At 42.0% G+C, this 20,221-nt stretch overlaps 1 protein-coding gene across 5 annotated transcripts in view; it reads right to left on the bottom strand.

Moving 5' to 3' along the window:
- The window catches only part of LOC140481518 (sestrin-3-like), a 178,454-nt gene that overhangs the window by 20,010 nt on the left and 138,223 nt on the right, over positions 1 to 20,221 (bottom strand). For all 5 annotated transcript variants that reach the window (XM_072577843.1, XM_072577841.1, XM_072577842.1 and 2 more), the window contains 2 exons: positions 15,189 to 15,307; positions 14,294 to 14,484 (listed from right to left, as the gene is read on the bottom strand). In XM_072577843.1, the coding sequence (XP_072433944.1) occupies positions 14,294 to 14,484; positions 15,189 to 15,307 (310 nt within the window). The remainder of the gene's footprint in view (positions 1 to 14,293; positions 14,485 to 15,188; positions 15,308 to 20,221) is intronic.

Genomic DNA, 20,221 nt, shown 5'->3' on the forward strand with positions numbered 1-20,221 from the left:
CTATTCATCCTATCCATGCCCCCAGTGATTTTATAAATCTCTAAAAAGGTCACTCCTCAACATCCTACACTTCAGGGAAGAAATGTCCTAACCTATTCAGCCTCTCCTAATAGCAAACTCTCCAGTCTCAATAATATTTTAAAATCTTTTTTTGCACCTATTCAAGTTTAACAGCATCTTTCCTATAGCATAGAGGCCAGAATTGAAGGTCTCAACAATGTCCTGTACAGATGCAATATGATGCCCCAACCCCTTTACACAATGCACTGACCAATGAATGCAAACGTGCCAAAATGCCTTGTTCACCACTGTCTACCCCAGAGTCCACTTTAGAAAACTGTGCACCTGAACTCAAAGATCCCTCTGTTTCACTATACTCCTTAAGGCTCTACCATTCACCATGAAACTCCTACCTTGATTTGACTTTCCAAAATGCAAGACCTCACACTTGTTTATATTAAACTCCAATTACCATTTCTTGGCCTACTTCCCTAGCTGGTCAAGGTTCTGCTGCAATTTCTGAAAACCTTCCTCATTGTCCATGATACTGCCTAGTTTAGTATCATCTACAAACTTACTAATTATGTCTTGGATATTCTCATCCAAATCATTGATATAACAAACAGTAATGGGCTCAGCACTGACCCCTGACACCGCTAATCACAGGCCTCTAGTCCACCAAGCATCCTTCCATTGTTACCCTCTGCTTCCTACCATCAAGCCAATTTTGTATCCAAGTTGCTAGCTCACCCTGGATTCCATGCAATTTTACCTTCTAGAACAGCCTACCATGTAGACCAAAGGCCTTACTGAAATCCATATAGACTATGCCTACCATCGTTAACATTCCTGGTCACTTCATTAAACAACCTTAAATTTGTGAGCATGATTTCCCACACACAAAGCCATGAATGGCTACTCCTAATCAAACCGTTTTTCCAAATGCATTTATATCATCTCTCAGAATCTTCAAGTAGTTTACCCACTACAGATGTTAAACTTACTGGTCTACAGTTACCAGGCTTTTCTTTGCAGCCCTTCTTGAATAATGGTACATGCACTACCCTCCAGTCTTCCAGGACCTCACCTGTGGTGATGCAAACATATCAGCCTCTTGCAGTGCTCCTGGATATATCTGGTCAAGACCAGGAGATTTATCTGCCTTCATGTATTCTAATACATCCAACATCTACTCTACTATGATATCACCACTAACTTCAAGTTCCCATGTCTTCATTTCTTTCTCCATGGTAAACACGGAAGAAATTTTCATTGAGAACCTTACCCACCTCCTGTGGTTCCACAACTATATGTCCACTTTGGTCGTTGAGGGGTCCTATTCTCTCTAGCTATTTTTTTTCCTTTAATATACTTAAAGAATCTCTTTGGATTCATCCTAATCTTCTCAGCCAAAGCTATCTCATGCCTGCTTTTTGCCCTGCTGATTTCCTTTTTCAGTAAGCTCATGTATTCCCAGTATACCTCCAGGGATTCCTTTGATCCCAGCCACCTATACTGGAACCACACCTTTTTTTCCGAGTCCAAGTCTCAATAACTGTTGTCATCCAGGGTTTCCTATTCCTGCCAACCTTGCCCTTCACCGTTCACCCTCACCTGGAATTCTAGTTATCACACTTTTAAATGCCACCCGCTTGTCAGAGGTCCCTTTGTCTCGAAACAAAGTATTCCAATCAACCCCTGCAAGCTCCTAATTTCATCAAAATTCACCTTGCCCCCATTTAGAGCTTGAATCTGTAGACCATTTTTGCCCTCTCAAAAACAATTTTAAAATTCATAGAAGTATGGTGACTGGTCCAAAAGTCACCCACTATCACTTCCGTCATCTGCTCTGTCCTATTTCCCAAGAGTAAGTCGAGGTTTGCCCTTTCCCGAGTAGGGCACTATATACTGCTTGAGTAAGCTTTCCTAAATGCACTTAAGTTCCACCCCATCTAAGCCATTAAAGCTCTGGCAGTCCTAGTCTATGTGAAGAAAATTAAAACCCCTACTATGACAACCCTTTTGCTCCTGCAAGTTTCCCCAGTCTCACTGCATATTTGTTCCTCTAATTCCCATTAGCTACTTGGGGCCTATAGTACAACCCCTTCTTATTGAATGATCCTTCTGTTATTTCATCTGATTTATGCTGTGATACTCACCTCAATCAAAAATGTAAATTCCCCTCCTCTCACCTCTGCCCCACCTAAAGCACGTATAGCCTGGCACATTAAGCTGCCAGTCCTGTCCCTCCCTTAGCCATGCTTCTGTAATGGCTGTAATATCCCATTCCCATGTACCTATCCATGCCCAGAGTTCATTGGCCTTATTCATCAGCCCTCTTGCATTGAAATAAATGCAATTTGATCCGACACTCCCTGCCATGTTCCAGCCTGACCAATATCTTCAACCTTCTATTTAGAACATAGAACATAGAACAATACAGCACAGAACAGGCCCTTCGGCCCACGATGTTGTGCCGAACTTCTAACCTAGATTAAGCACCCATCCATGTACCTATCCAAATGCCGCTTAAAGGTCGCCAATGATTCTGACTCTACCACTCCCACGGGCAGCACATTCCATGCCCCACCACTCTCTGGGTAAAGAACCCACCCCTGACATCTCCCCTATACCTTCCACCCTTCACCTTAAATTTATGTCCCCTTGTAACACTGTTGTACCCGGGGAAAAAGTCTCTGACTGTCTACTCTATCTATTCCTCTGATCATCTTATAAACCTCTATCAAGTCACCCCTCATCCTTCGCCGTTCCAACGAGAAAAGGCCGAGAACTCTCAACCTATCCTCGTACGACCTACTCTCCATTCCAGGCAACATCCTGGTAAATCTTCTCTGCACCCTCTCCAAAGCTTCCACATCTTTCCTAAAGTGAGGCGACCAGAACTGCACACAGTACTCCAACTGTGGCCTAACCAAAGTCCTGCAACATCACTTCACGACTCTTGAATTCAATCCCTCTGCTAATGAACGATAATACTCCATAGGCCTTCTTACAAACTCTATCCACCTGAGTGGCAACCTTCAAAGATCTATGTACATAGACCCCAAGATCCCTCTGTTCCTCCACCTGACTAAGAACCCTACCATTAACCCTGTATTCCGCATTCTTATTTGTCCTTCCAAAATGGACAACCTCACACTTGGCAGGGTTGAACTCCATCTGCCACTCCTCAGCCCAGCTCTGCATCATATCTAAGTCCTTCTGCAGCCGACAACAGTCCTCCTCACTGTCCACAACTCCACCTATCTTCGTATCGTCTGCAAATTTACTGACCCACCCTTCGACTCCCTCATCTAAGTCATTAATAAAAATTACAAACAGCAGAGGACCCAGAACTGAACCCTGCGGAACTCCACTTGTAACTGGGCTCCAGGCTGAATATTTACCATCTACCACCACTCTCTGACTTCGACCGGTTAGCCAGTTTTCTATCCAATTGGCCAAATTTCCCTCTATCCCATGCCTCCTGACTTTCCGCATAAGCCTAACATGGGGAACCTTATCAAATGCCTTACTAAAATCCATGTACACTACATCCACTGCTCTACCCTCATCCACATGCTTGGTCACCTCCTCGAAGAATTCAATAAGACTTGTAAGGCAAGACCTACCCTTCACAAATCCGTGCTGGCTGTCCCTAATCAAGCAGTGTCTTTCCAGATACTCGTAAATCCTATCCCTCAGTACCCTTTCCATTACTTTGCCTACCACAGAAGTAAGACTAACTGGCCTGTAATTCCCGGGGTTATCCCTATTCCCTTTTTTGAACAGGGGCACAACATTCGCCACTCTCCAGTCCCCTGGTACCACCCCCGTTGCCAGTGAAGACGAGAAGATCATTGCCAACGGTACTGCAATTTCCTCTCTTGCCTCCCACATAATCCTAGGATATATCCCGTCAGGCCCGGAGGACTTGTCTATCCTCAAGTTGTTCAAAATGTCCAACACATCTTCCTTCCTAACAGGTATCTCTTCTAGCTTAACAGTCCGTTTCACACTCTCCTCTTCAACAATACGGTCCCTCTCGTTCGTAAATACTGAAGAGAAGTACTTGTTCAAGACCTCTCCTATCTCTTCCGACTCAATACACAGTCTCCCACTACTGTCCTTGATCGGACCTACCCTCGTTCTCATCATTCTCAGGTTTCTCACATACGCATAAAATGCCTTGGGGTTATCCTTGATCCTATCCGCCAAGGATTTTTCTTGCCCTCTCTTAGCTCTCCTAATCCCTTTCTTCAGGTCCCTTCTAGCTATCCTGTATCCCTCCACTGCTCTGTCTGAACCCTGTTTTCTCAACCTTATGTAAGCCTCCTTCTTCCTCTTTACTAGACATACAACCTCCCTCGTCAACCAAGGCTCCCTCACACGACCATTTCTTTCCTGCCTGATAGGTACATACATATCAAGGACACGTCGTATCTGCTCCTTGAAAAAGTTCCACATTTCCACCACATCCTTCCCTGACAGCCTATGCTCCCAACGTATGCTCCTCAAATCCTGTCTTACAGCATCGTAATTTCCCTTCCCCCAATTGTAAAATCTGACTACTGTATCTCCTTTATGCCTTGCACTTGCCTCCTTGCTATTGATGATCCCACCCAGCTACCTTTAAACAGAGTTTAAAGCCTCTCTTGCAGCACTAGCAAACCTGGCCGCCAAGATATCGGTTCCCTCCAGTTCAGGTGCAACCCATCCCTCTTGAACAGGTCATCTCTGCCCCAGACAAAATCCCAATGACCTAAAAATCTGAATCCCTGACACCTGCACCAATTTTTTAAGCCATGCATTCATCTGCCATATCCACCTGTTCTTACCCTCACTAGCACATGGCACTGGAAGTAATCCTGAGATCACCACCAAGGAGGTCTTGGTTTTTAAACATTTTTCCTAACTTTCTATAACCACTCTGCAGACCTCATCACTGTTTCTACATACTTCATTTGTTAAAAATCACGCAACACCAGGTTTATTTAGAAATACTAGCTTTCAAAGTGTTGCTTCTTCATCCAGTGACAACCACCTGATGAAGAAGCAGTGCTTCGAAAGTTAGTGCTTCCAAACAAACCTGTTGGACTATAACCTGGTGTTGAGATTTTTAAATTTGTCCATCCCAGTCCAACACTGGCACCTCCAAGTCATACTTAGTTTGTGCCAATGCGCACAATGACTTCTGGCTGCTCACCCTCCCTCTTGAGAACATTCTGCAGTCACTCAGACATCCTGGACCCTGGCATCAAGGAGGCAACACACCATCCTGGATTGCCATTTGCAGTCACAAGATCTCCTATCTATTTAGTCTCCTATCACTGAGGTCCTGTTTACCTTTACCCACTGTGCCTCAGAGCCAGTCATAGCACCACCAAATCTGACTATTATTGCTTACCCATAGATCATTCCCAAATAGTATACTTGTTTTCAAGGGGAACAGCCACAGGGGATTCCTGCACTCTCTGCCTACCCCCTTTGCCTTTCCTAGTGATCACCCAACTACTCTCTGCCTGCACCTTAGGTGTGACCACCTCACTAAAACGCTTATCTATGAAGCGCTCAGCATCTCAGATGATCCTGAGTGGATCCAGTCCAGCTCCCTAGCATGGTCTCCCCAGAGCTGCAGCTGGATGCACTTCCCACAGGTGTAGTCATCAGTGGCAATGGAAGTCTCTTTGAGCTCGAACATCTTGCAGGAGGAACATACAACTGCCTCAATTATCATCTTAATTGCTGTAAAACTATAAAGGAAACTCATGTGAGACAATTTCTCACAAACAAAACCATGTTGACTAACTCTGATTAGTCCTTGCCTTTCCAAATGTGTGTAAATCCTGTCCCTCTTAACCACCACAGACCTCAGGCTCATCGCACAAGGTTCCCTGGCTTTTCCGTACCAGCTTCCTTAAAGAACACCACACATTAGCCACCCTCCAGTCTTCCAGCACCTCACACATGGCTGTTGATAATACAAATATCTCAAAGAGCCCAGCAAACTCTTACCTCATTATGCACAAAGTTCTGGGATACACCTGATCAGGTCCCAGCGATTTGTCTACTTTTATGCATTTTAAGATTGCCAGTAGCTCCTCATTAACTGGATTCTTTTCAAGACATCACTAAAATTATTTTCCCAAGTTTCCTAACTTCCACATCCTTCACCAAAATGAATACTGATGCAAACCATTCATTTTCCAAGTCACCCATTTCCTGTTATTCCACACAAATGGCCACATTAAAGAGGCCATATTCTTTTCAGAGTTAATCTTTTCCCCTTAACATATTTCGAGTCATAGAGATGTACATTAAGGAAGCAGACCCTTCAGTCAAATTCTTCCATGCCAACCAGATAACCTTAATTTAATCCCATTTGCCAGCATTATGTTCATATCCCTCCAAACCCTTCCTATTCATATACCCATCCAGATGCCTTTTAAGTGTTGTAATTGTATAAATCACTTCCTCTGGTGTCTAATTACATACACAGACCATCCTTTGCATGAAAAAGTTGCCCCTTACGTCCCTCTTTCCCCTCTCATCCTAAACCTATGCACTCTAGTTTTGCACTCTGCTACCCTGGGGATAAGACCTTGGCTGTTCACCCAGGCCATTACCCCTAATGATTTTATAAATCATTAAGTTCACCCCTCAGCCTCTGATGCTCCAGGTAAAACAGCCCCAGCCTATTCAGCCCATCCAACCCTGACAACATTCTTGCAGAGCTTTTCTGATTCCTTTCAAGTTTAAAACATCCTTCCCAGAGCAGGGAGACCAGAATTGCAAAAGTGGCTGAATTAATGTCCGTACAGTTGTAACATTACCTCCCAACTCCGATACTCAAAGCACTGACCAATGAAGACAAGTGTAACAAATGTCTTCTTCACTATCCTAACTACCTGTGACTCCACTTTCAAGGAACTATGAACAGGCACTCCCAAGTTTTCTTTGTTTGGCAACACTGCCCAGGACTTTACCATTAAGTAAATAAGTCCTGCACCAACTTACCTTTCCAAAATGCAGCACCTCACATTTATCTTAATAAAACTACTTTGGCCAGTCCTCAGTGCATTCTAGCCTGAGGTATCCTTCTTTGCTGTCCAATTTTGGTGTAAACTGCAAGACTTACCAACCATTCATACCCAAATTATTTACAAGTGATTTTTCTGTAACGCAATGGTTGAATTCTTGAGCAAACCTGCATTATTCAGGAATGAAGAAGGGCTTATACCCGAAACGTTGATTCTCCTGCTCCTTGGATGCTGCCTGGCCTGCTGCGCTTTTCCAGCAACACATTTTCAGCTCTGATCTCCAGCATCTGCAGTCCTCACTTTCTCCTTGTTTACCAGTCTACCATGCGGAATCTTGTTGAATGCCTTACTGAAGTCCACACAAACAACATTCACTGCTTTGTTCTCATCAATTCTCTTTGCCACTTCTTCAAACAAACTCAACCAAGTTAGTGAGACATGATTTCCATGCACAGAGCCATGTTGACTATCCCTAATCAGTCCTTGCCTTTCCAAATACATATAGATTCTATCACACAGAATTCTCTCAAACAACTTGCCCACCACTGAAGTCAAGCTGACTGGTCTGTAGTTCCCTGACATTTCCTTACCACCTTTCTTAAATAGTGGAACTATGTGACTATCGATTATACAACTATCTCAGCAAGGGGTCCAACAATCACTTCCCTAGCTTCCCACAAAGTTCCCTGGTCCAGTCCCAGGGATTTATTCACCTTTCCATTTTAAAACATCCAGCATCTCCATCTCTAAGATGGATACTTTTCAAGATATCACTAATTATTTCCTAAGTTCTCTACCTTCCACATACTTCTCCACAGTAAACACTGATGCAAAATATTCATTTAGTATCTCCTGCAATTCCATATATAGGCAGCCTTGCTGACCTTTAAGGGGCCTTATTCTCCCCCTAGTTACTCTTAGAGTCATAAGGTCATACAGTAATGGAAACAACAGGAATCAGGCTCTTCAACCCATGCTGACCATAATGTCCACTCAGCTAGTTCCAACTGCCTGCATTTGGTCCATATCTCTCTGAACCCTTCCCATCCATGTACCTATCCAAATGTTTTTTAAAATATTGCTATTGTATCTGTCTCAACCTGTTTCTCTGGCAGCTCATTCCGTATATGCACCACTTTCTGAAGAAGTTGCCCTCAGGTTGCTCTTAAATATTTCCCCTCTAACCTTAAACCAGCGGCCTCTAGTCTTCAATTCCCTATCCCTGGGAAAAAGACTATATGCATTTATACTAAATATGCCCCTCAGGATTTTGTGCACCTCAGTAAGGTCATCCCTCATTCTGCCACGTTCCAAGGAATGAAGTCCTATCCTGGCCAACATCTCTTGATAACTCATGCCTATTAGTCCTGGAAACATCCTCGTAAAACCTTTTTGCACTCTTTCCAGTTTAACTATGTCTTTCCTATAATAGGCTGACTAAAACTGTATGTAGTACTCTCATGTCCTTAATGAATTCGTAGAAACCCTTTGGACTCACCTTAATGCTATTTGTTAAAGCCATCTCATGTCTCCTTCTTACCTTTCTGATTTTGCTTGCATATACTCCTATTGCCCCCTTGTACTTGAGGGATTCATTCAACATCTGCTGTCTATATCAGGCACATGCTTCCTTCTTTTTCTTGACAAGAACCTCAATTTCACTTGTCATCTAGCATTCCCTAAACTGAAATCAAGCTGACTGGTCTGTAGTTCCCTGGCATTTCCTTTCCACCTTTCTTAAATAGTGGCACCATGTGAGCTGACATCCAGTTTTCCAGCACCTCACCTGTGGCTCTCAATTATACAAATGTCTCAGCAAGGGGCACAGCAATCACTTCTCGAGCTTCCCACAGAGTTCCATGGTCCAGTCCCAGGAATTTATTCACCTTTGTGTTTTAAGACTCCAGTAGCTCTTCATTTTTAATATGGATACCAGCCTTGCCCTTCACCCTAACAGGAATATACTGTCTCTAGACTCTTGTTAACTCATTTTTGAAGGTTTCCCATTTTCCAGCTGTCCCTTTACCTGCGAATATCTGCTTCCAATCAACTTTTGAAAGTTCTTGCTTAATATTGTAAAACTAGCCTTCTTCCAATTTAGAACTTTAACTTGTAGATCAGGTTTATTCTTTTCTATAATTCTATTTGTATTAAAATAGTTATGATCATTTGCCCCAAAGTACTCCCCCACTGACACCTCCATCACCTGCCCTAACTTATTTCCCAAGGGTAGGCAGAGTTTTGCACCTTCTATAGTAGATGCTAAATAGCAATATTTTCTTTAACACCCTTGCATTCCTCTCCATCTGAACCCTTAATAGCATGACAGTCCTAGTCGATGCTTGGAAACTTAATTCAGTGGATTAGCCATTGTAAATGTGGGATTACAGGGACAGGTGGGGTGGGGGTGATGATTGGATGCTCTTTGAAGGGTGGGTGTAGACTCATTGGGTCAAATAGCCTGCTTGCACACTAGAGAGGGTCATGGGGGGGGGGGGGGGGAAGAAGGAGAGGAGGAGGGGGAGAGGGGGGTGGGAGGGGGAGAGGGGGGTGGGGGGGGAAGAGGGGGGTGGGGGGGAGGAAAGGAGGGGGGAGGGAGGGAAAGGTCATACAATCCCAGTTAAAAAAAAAAAGGTGATAATCTCTTTCTTATTTCTCACTTCCACAGAACTAACTTCTCTGGATGTATCGCCAGGAATATCTTCCCTAAGTATAGCAGTCACATTATCCTTAAATCAAAAGCACCACTCCCCCTTCTCTCCTACTTCTATTTCTATACTTCCTATTCACATCTACATCCTGGAACTTTGAGCTACTAGTCCTGCTCTTCCCTGAGCCACGTCTCTGTAATAGCTATGATATCCCAGTCCCATGTTCCCAACCATGCCCTGAATTCACTGCCTTACCTGTCAGGCCTCCTGCATTGAAATAAATGCAGTTTAATTTATTATTCATACATGACTTCTCTGGTTTGTTCCTGCCTGCATTGACTATTTGACTTGCTCCTTTCCCCAACTTCACATCCCTTTTGTCACTATCTCTGTGTCCCTTCCAGGTGGCTTTAGAAAATCTCCCCATTAGTATATTAGACACCTTCCAATTTAGGTGCAACCCATCTCTTCCATCCCAGAAGAGATTCCCATGATCCAAAAATGTGTTTCCTTCTCCCCTGTTCCACCTCCTGAGCCATGCATTCATCTGCTCTATCCTCCTATTCCTACTCTCTCACACATATGGCACTGACATTAATCCAGATATTATTACCAGAGTACCTACTTTTCACCCTCCTGCCTAATTTCTCAGCAGAACACCCTTTTTGCTCTAATAGCTACATCCGAATAACTCAACATTCCAGTCTCAGTAACCTCTTTTTTGCCTTTCCAGTTTAATAACGTCCTTCCTATGGCAGGGTGATGAGTTTGTATGAAATACCTCAAACGTGGCTTTAAGAATGTCTTGTGCAGCTGTAATATCTCATCTCAACTCCTGTACTCAAATCTGTGACTGATGGATGCCCCACCCTGTCTACCTGTGACACCACTTTCAAGGAGCTGTATATCTGCACCCCTGTGGTCAACGCTCCCCAGGACCTGATTATTAATGGCATAAGTCCCTCCTTGGTTTGTCTTACCAAAACACGAAACCTCGCATTTGTCGGAATTAAACTCCAACTAAATTCCTTGGCCCACTGGCCCAGTTGATCAAGATACCATTAGATAATCTTAGATAATCTGTCACTGCTCACCATGACACCAATCTGCCACTGCTCACCATGACACCAATCTGCCAAACCTATCACATGTCCTCTTTTCTCCCCTCTGATTTCCAAGTGGACTCCTGCACCCCCTGTACTCAGAGACAAATATTAGATGCAAAACTATCTAAATTCTCTGTTTTAAGGCTTTTTTTTTGCAGAGAATTCCATTGGCAAAGCGATTGTACATTGGGCTGTTCAGATTCCCAAGCAATTCCCATTGAGTTTGTTGACTCTGATTCCGCATCATCTGGATGTGCAACTCCAATCTGTGCTGCTTCTGATCAGAACATTTGGGCCAATATATCAACATACGAGGGTATCAATGTAATATTTCAAATTTTACTGATGGTGCAAAACTAGGTAGAATAGTGAGTAATGAGGATGATGCAAGGAGCATTCAGGGTGAATTTAGACAATTTGTGCGAGGCAAATGCACAATAAAGGCAAGATAATTTGAATGAACGTCAATTTTCCTACATTTAGCAGGATAAACATAGTGGAACAGTTTATCTAGATTGGATAACATTAATTTGAGAAGTGATCTGAATATCTTTGTACAACAGTTACTGAAAACAAATGTGAAGGTATAGCCAAACAGCCAGGAAAACAAATGGTATATTGGCCTCTATTGCAAGAGGACCTGAGAACATGAATAAGGAAGTCTTACTACAGCCATGTGCATCTGAAGTAGTGTCCAGGTCGGATCCCCTTATCTAAGAAAACGTCTACTTACCAGAGAGGCAGTGCAGTAAAGGTCCACCACACTGATTCTGGAATGACAAGGGCCTCTGATCACTGGATTACAGAAGTAGGAGGGGGAATCTCAGGGAAAATTAAAACGTTCTGGCAGGTAAGATTTTTCCTCTGTATGGGGCAGCCATAATAAAGATTCATAATCTCAGGAAATGGGTAGGCCATTTTGGACTGAGATGAGGATAATGAGAGGGTGGTGAGCCCATCACAGAAAGTTTGAGGGCAGATCACTGAATATGTTTAAGAAAAAGACAGATTTCAGGAGTCTGAAAATGTCAAGGGGAGCAGGAGCATGGCACGGTGATCATACAGAATGTCTGCTCTTGCTCTTGTTTATCCCAGATCCCATGTGCTATTTTGCACACCAACCACTTATGAGAATTTATTGAAAATGTTTCTGAAAATCCAAGTCAACCAGATCCACCGATTCTCCCTTATCTGTCTCAATTACATTCCCAAAAATCAAGGGTGGAAGGCAGGGCTAGATGCACATGCCAGGAAAGCAATAGAGGTCTGGCAGTGGAAAAAACATGAAGATCAGGTTGCCCTTGACAGATCATACAAGGGCACTCTCATTCAGAATGAGAAGATTACGATGAATATGATTTTCCTGCACTTTGTCCTATTCCTGTCACCTTGTCTGACACAGCCATAATTTCTTTTCTCCCCTCTATTAGTTTGTGCACCACTGCCCCACCCACTCAACACTAGATATTATTAATGTTCCCATAGATACCTGAAGGACATTTGTGACCATCTAAATATTCGCTCTGACCCTGAATCGTCCCATTATCCTGGTCAATGTTTTTTATCTGGTCCCAGGGCACACCCCATGAGTCTTTTGAATATCTGACACTGCCTCTACCCCATATCAAATGGGACTCCTTCACTTTAACCAAGATTACCCTATAGCACCAACACTTTCAATTCAGACCACAGTACCCTTTAAACAGACAGCACCAAGCCCATCTTCCAGATCCATCATCCAACTTATAATCACTGCCTGTAATCATGGCTTAACTCCACCAGCTTTACAGTACGTCCACACCTAGTTGTCTAGTACCTTCTCTCAAGAACTACCCTCTGTCAGATCTTCTCATCCTTCTTTCACATCCAAACATTACTTTCTATCCACTCTTCCTTCTCTACATGGCATGTCCTTGGCATACAAATACCAACTAGTCAACAGATAACTTGTACTAGTGCCATATAGGGATCAGCAGGAACAGTTGTTTTCCTTTCACTACAATTGCATAAAGCCCAAATGATGCACAATACTTTTATGCAATTGTGAACCAAGGCCACAATTGGTTCACAATTGAAGCTTTCTTCATACAACTAACTTTATGAAGCTTGGTACTTAATTGAAGACTATTTCATGTAAATGAGTATTTATGACACTCACTATACTTCAGGTATAGACTTGCTAAAGACTGAGGTAATGCTCAGCACACTACAAAACATTTTATAGCCTTTCTTTCTGCAGCTCAACCTGCCATCACAAAAACGAAACCTCACATCCCATCTAATTGTCACCCATGCCATAACTTATTATGGATCTACAATATCTACACTTTGTGCAAAATGAGTTTTAAATTTGAAAAATCACAGAATACCATTAACAAAAGGGCTACGGCAATTCAATTATCAAAGGGGAAAGAGAACAAGTTAATGAAACTGCTACAGAAGCAGAAACTGCTGGAGATACTCAGCAGGTCTGGCATCATCAGGGACTCTTCATCAGAAACTGAGCCTGCTGAGTTTCTTCTGCAGTTTATGTTTTTGTTCGAGATTTCCAGCATCCACAGTTCTTGGTTTTATTGTAATGAAATCACTGTCAACTTGATAGCTTAACCCAAAACAACCAAATGTCAAATTAGTTGAAGTTTTTGCAATCAAGGAACATGATTATTTTTAAGGCAAAGTTAAGGTTAAATGTCATATTTTGGTTAAAATAAAATCAAAAAAACCAACATATGTTAGGACAGGCTTGGAGGGCCAAAGGGTAAAAAGAATGATTTCAGACGCTGGAAACCAGATTCTGGAGTAGAGTGGCGTTGGAAAAGCACAGCAGTTCAGGCAGCATCCGAAGAGCAGGAAAATCGACGTTTCGGGCAAAAGCCCTTCATCAGGAATACAGGTAGAGTGCCTGAAGGGTGGAGAGATAAATGAGAGGAGGACCTCTCATTTATCTCTCCACCCTTCAGGCACTCTACCTGTATTCCTGATGAAGGGCTTTTGCCCGAAACGTCGATTTTCCTGCTCTTCGGATGCTGCCTGAACTGCTGTGCTTTTCCACCACCACTCTACTCCAGAATCTGGAGGGTGAAAGGGCCTGTTCCTGTGCTGTATTGTTCTTTGCTCACTGTTCTGTGTAAAAACAAATGCATCAATGACTATTTTAGAAGAAAGGAAACATTTCACCACATGTTTCCATTGAGAGGAAATGCTTAGCAGGAGTCAGCACAGATTTTAAAAAGAACATTCATGTTTATTTATATAACTTTATACAGACAACAGTGTTCACTTCTAGAGCTCATGGCACAGGATGACAGTATGTCAAAGTTTCAGGTCATTTAGATTATGGTTATACAGCAAAGATGTGAAGGAGCAGACTAAATAAACTTGATTAAGACTAAGACTATTTGCTCATGCGTAATGTAAATTGTTCAGAATTGTTCACCAGGGCAAATGCAATTTCTTTGAAGAGTCACAAAATTCATTTTTGGTTATGAAGCCCTACCTTATGCCAAACATGCAATGAACATAGTTCCATATAGCTCTTCTTAACATGGTTGTGTCTACATCTTCATGTGTAGCCATGGTGTAGTAGGTTAGGTTACGGACCACATGAAACTTTTCATCAAGCAGTTGACCAATATCAGAATAAAGTCGATTAACAAGAGAAAAACCATGGTCCTCCCAGCAATAATCCTGCAGAAATATGCAAGATAAATAGAAATACATATGAAGGAATAAGATTAAAAATATATAGCAATATAAGATCACTTTCTTTCATCAGGGAACAGGTTAAAAAATGTACAGTAAAACAGGGGGCTGAACAGCAAGCAAAAATATTTGCCTACTATCACTCCTTAGTGGAGTGAATCTCCATACACAAGGTTTCGAACAATCAGAAGGATGTAAGTGATGTATTATCCATTTCACTAAACAGGTTACCATGTTTCTATGTGTGAAAATCTGAACATTAAGCCTCCGATGAATGCTGAATTTTGGACACATTTGTTGAGCAAGCTTATCACTTGAATTTCAACCGTCATAAATAGCTCCGTTTCTAATCTTAAACTTGCTGGTTAAAATGGTGTTTAATGGATGTAGGTTTGCTCACTGAGCTGGAAGGATCATTTTCAGACATTTCATCACCATTCTAGGTAACATCTTCAGTGAGCCTCCAGACCAAACACTGCTGATGCTTCCTGCTTTCTATTTATGTTTCTTTGGGTTGGTGATGTGCTTTTCCAGCACCAGAATCTTGACAGTTTCATTCCCAAATATATGTAGCTCTTCTGATTGAAACAATGCATTTCATTTCATTATTTTTTTTTTAAAATAAGAGCGAGCTCCATTTCTGTTGTTTTCAAAACTCACCCTTCCCCACAAATTGGAAGACAAATTACCTGCGCTCTGAACGTAGGTAAATGGTCATCTCCTCGTCTGGCAAAATCTTTATACCCAAAGCTTGGGTCGTCTACATATCGTGACATGTAAGAGGTTGGAATCAACTCCTCTTCATAGGCTGTTGGGTCATTAAGTTCAATGTATAAGTAATACAGGCATGAAGGATAAATTCAGCCTCTTCCTATGGTAAAGAAAACAAAACAATAGCAAAACTGAAATATTTTGTTGAATATTTATGGTGGAAGGGATTTTCTTTTTAAAAAAGGCAATTTTCTTGGCCTTCAATAATCTTTTGTCAACTGACCAGCATGCAGTTATTAATAAATTCATGTTAAGTACATCTGGGCAATATTACATGAATTCACAAATTTCAAATCAGATTTCTTTTCAGAAAATAGTCATATTTTCTTTAATGGTCATACTGTAAATCTGCAAAAATTCAATATTTCTTCAGCTGAGATGTTCATTCACTTTCCCGTAGTACACTTTTCTAATAAAAGCAGTCCCTAAAATTATTGTGTTGTGGGTCTCAACTACTTTTTCTGGAAAAAGACATTTCCTAATACCAGTCCAAAATTGCACAGTGCCACTCTAAATCTACCTCTCGCTTTATGTATCAAGTTTATTTGGTCAAGTAATTTTGAATTTGAAATGTTCTAATCTAGTTGTTTCCCTCATTCCTTCCACCAGATACTGCACATTGATCTCCGTTTGCATTGACTTCAGGGTTTAGAAGTTTCCTATGATGTGATGACAACTACATACAGTAATGCACTTGAACTCTAACCAGCATACTGGTCACAAGCAGATGTGAGCACAAACTGATTCAACTACATCAATCAGCAGTTTGTCAGCTCACTATTTAGACACAGCATACAACAAGGTGACCAGCTCACTTCATTTAATAGAATCTTAAATCATATTTAAGGGAAAAACCTATGTCAAAAGAGCTAAAGTAAATAATGTTTTTTTTTCCCAAATCAATCAAAATATGATAGTAATATCAAAAATCTAAGGAGAAAAGCTAATTAATTGGGTGGGTTACTCTTCAGCAGGTTGGTGTGGACCTGTTGGGCCAAATGACCGGTTGCCATACTGTAGGGAATCTAATCTAATTAATTTAGCATATAGCATCCAAGTATATTTTCCATTTGTTCATACTGAACAGAGATACAACTGCAATAAAGTTAAACTATTTCTTTGTTGTGACTTGTACATGGCAAGATTCTCTCCATATCAAATGTGCGAATTGTAATAGAACGGATCAGAAAGTAAGCATGCCAAAATGATCCTTGGACATCAAGCAGTTTAAACTAAAGGTTATAGATCAAATTTTCAATTTGTCACTGGATTGCCAGTTATGCACCCATTATAGAAGAATTAGGAGCTAGAGTTGGCAATTCAGTTCCTCAAACCAGCTCTGCAATTTTATATTATTGTTGATCAGATCCACTTCCTTTTTTCCCCACCTATCAGCCTACATTCACTTATAGATCAAAATCTAATTAACTCAGCTGTACTTATGTACTTAATGACCCAGTCTCCACAACTGTCTGGGCTACAGAATTCCACAGGCTCAGGACTCAAAATGCATGCTCCTTATTTCAGCTTCAAATGGAAGACACCAAAGTTTTGAACAAGGCCTCCTAGTTAGAGACATTCCCAAATGCAAAACAACATACCTGCATTTTTCCTGTCAATTCCCCTCAGAATATCACGTTTCACGGAGATCACCTCCCATTTTTCTGAATTCTAATCGATTTGTCCAACCTGCACAACTATACCTCAAATGCAATCTCCTCATCCTCATCTCCGTTAAGTCAATCTGAGTCTTCCTGCTTCCAATGAAATTACATACTTTCATACTGTACATCAGTGAGACTGCGTTCAAGATCTTTTACAACTACAGCAATACTTATTTAAAATATACTAGATTTGCCTTTGTTGTACTTGAATACAAACATTTTGTGATTCATGTACTAGAACACCAAATTCTATATTGTAAAGTTCTATTAAGTCGTTTCATTTTAACTTGCTATTTTTTGTTTCTTTCTGCTGAAATGGAGATGTTTGCTTTGCCTATCCATTTAATGCATTTATATTAATTTGCAGACTCCTTCTGTCCTTTTCACAACTTACTTTTCTACACATCTTTGTGCCATCAGTAAATCTAACAACCATAGTCCCTCCAATGAGGTTTCTGATGTGGATTGTAAATAGCTACAGCTCCAGTTCTGATGCATATGATACTCCACTGTTTACATCCTGCTAACCTGAAAATGATTTTGGCTTCCTGTTGGCTAAACAATCTACATAGCATGGGCTCTTATTTTATTTACTAATTTTTGATGCAGCACCTTATGGAATACTATTTGGAAATCCAAATACATCACACTTACAGGTATCACTTCAGACAGGACAGGGAGGGAAGTAAAAGGTACACTATGGAGGACTCGAGTACTGAGACATTATGGGTGCAGCTGAGAAATAAGAATGGTGCAGTTACATTATTGGGCCTCCCTACAGTGAGCATGAAGTAGAAGAACAAATAGGTAAACAAATTATGGAAAGATGTAGAGGCAACAGGGTGATGGGAGATTTCCCAACCTTAACTGAGATACACTTGATGTTAGAGATCTGAACGGGGCAGAATTTGTCAGAAGCGTACAGGAGAGTTTTCTACAGCAGTATGTCAATAGTTCAATGAAGGAAGGGGCCATATTGGACCTGGTGTTGGGGAATGAGCCAGGCCAGGTGGTAGAGTTGCGGTGGGGGATTTCTTTGGGAACAGTGACCACAATTCTGCAAGTTTTAGAAAACTCAGACAAAGAGGAGAGTGGTCCTAAGAGAAGAGTACTAAACTGGGCCAAGGCCAGTTATATCAAAATTAGGCAGGAGCTTGGAAATGTGAATTAGATACAGCTATTTGAATGGAAGTCCACATTTGATATGTGGGAGGCTTTCAAAGATAGGTTGAAGATAGTGCAGGAGAGGCACGTCCCTTTGAAAACAAGGGATAGGAAAGACACGATCCATGAACCATGGATGACAGGAGAAATCATAAAACTAGCCAAGAGGAAGAGGAAAAGGGAAGTGTACATAAGGTCGAGGCAGCTAAGAACAGAACACGCCCTAGAGGAATAGCAGGAGAGTAGGACCATTCTTAAAATGAGGAATCAAACAAGCTAAAAAGGGTCATGAAATAGTTCCAGGGAACAGAATTGAGAAGAATCTCAAAGCCTTTTATTCTTATATAAGCAGCAAGCGGGTAACTAGAGAAAGAACGCGTCCATTATAGGATAAGGAAGGAGGGTTGTGTCGAACCTGAGAAAATGGGCGAGATCACTTTGCATCAGTGTTCACTGAGGAGAGGGACATGATGAATGTTGAGATTAGAGATAGAAGTTTGATTGCTCTGGATCACATTGACAGAAGTAGGGAAGATGTGTTGGGTAGGCTCGAGGTTAAGGTGGAGGCAGGCATGTTAGATTCTTTTAAGATGTGTCTCGGCAGATGCACGAGTAGGTAGAAGCAGAGGGATACAGATGCTTAGGAATTGGGCGACAAGTTTAGACAGTGGATTTGGATCAGCTCAGGCTCGGAGGGCTAAAGGGCCTACTCCTAGGCTATAAATTTTCTTTGTTTTGCTCTTTGGATCTGGGTGGAATGCACTTCAGAAAGTCTGTGCAGACTTGATCGACCAAAACAGCTTCTGTGCACACTGCAGGGACTTTTGCACGACTCTTGCACCTATAAAAAGGTGTCTTTTTATATTCTTGAGCTGTGCCAAAGAATTTCACTGCTGGATAGACTGGAACCTTTTTCACTGGAGAAGAGGCAGTCAAAGGGTGACCTTACAAAGGTTTATAAAATTATGAGAGGCATAGATAAAGTGGGTCTTTTCCTCAGGTTGAGGGGGGAGTTTATAACTAGGTGGCATATTTTTAAAGTTAGAGGAAAAAAAATTAAAATGACCGGAGGGGCAACTTTTTTTTAAGAGGATGCTGAAGAGGCAATTGAAAGTTAATGGAAAAGCACAGCCTCCATTATCTGCTGCCAGGAGGAACAATTCCACTCCAAAACATTCCAGAGGTGGTCCTCTTTCAAGAACTGCAATTTCCCCTCCCATGTGATCAACAATGCCCTCCACCCTAGAACCATCATTTCACACACTTCCATCCTCGAACCCACCCCTCCAACAGCAAAAGGAATAGAACCACCGCACTAACATCCAGATACAGCACATTATACTCCACCATCCACAGTCAGGCTCCACTACCAAATATATAATTCCCTCTCCACCCTTATTTGTGTTCTGCAGAGACCATTCCCTCTGTGACTGCCTTGTTAAGTTCACATAACCCCATTAACCCACCTTCCACACCCAGCAACTTCCCTTTCCGCCATGAGGTATAAAACCTGTGCCCACATCTCCTCCCCCACCCCCACCCCCACTTCTCACCTCCGACCAAGGCCCCAAAAGGACCATTCTAAATCTGGCAGAGATTTTCCTGCCAATTCACCCACTCCATTCGTTGCTCTCATTATGATCTCCTCTAAATCAGGGAGATAGGATGCCAATTTGCAGAGTGGTTCAGAGAACATCTTTGGGATGCAACCACTAAAACACACCACCGTCCTGTCGCTAACCACTTCAACTTGCAAGTCCTGGACCACCTCCAATGCCAAACCAAACCCACACACCAACTGAAGGAAGAACGCCTCAGCTTCCACCTTGGGACACTCCAACCACATAGCAATGTCAAATTCACCAGTTTCCAAATCTCCCCTTCCACCACTTCATCCCAGATCCAACCTTCCAACTCAGCAGTGCCTTCTTGACCCATCCATCTTGCTTCCTACCTATCCGCTCCACCCTCCCCACTGACCTATCAACTTCCTGAATCACACCCCCATATTTATCTCTCAGCCCCTTCCCCCTCCACATTTCTGTTGAAGAGCTTATGCCCAAATCATCAACTCTCCTGCTCCTTGAATGCTGCCTAACCTGCTGTGCTTTTCTAGCATTACA

This window comes from Chiloscyllium punctatum, chromosome 9 (assembly GCF_047496795.1).
Source record: "Chiloscyllium punctatum isolate Juve2018m chromosome 9, sChiPun1.3, whole genome shotgun sequence".
Classification (NCBI taxonomy): Eukaryota; Metazoa; Chordata; class Chondrichthyes; order Orectolobiformes; family Hemiscylliidae; genus Chiloscyllium; species Chiloscyllium punctatum.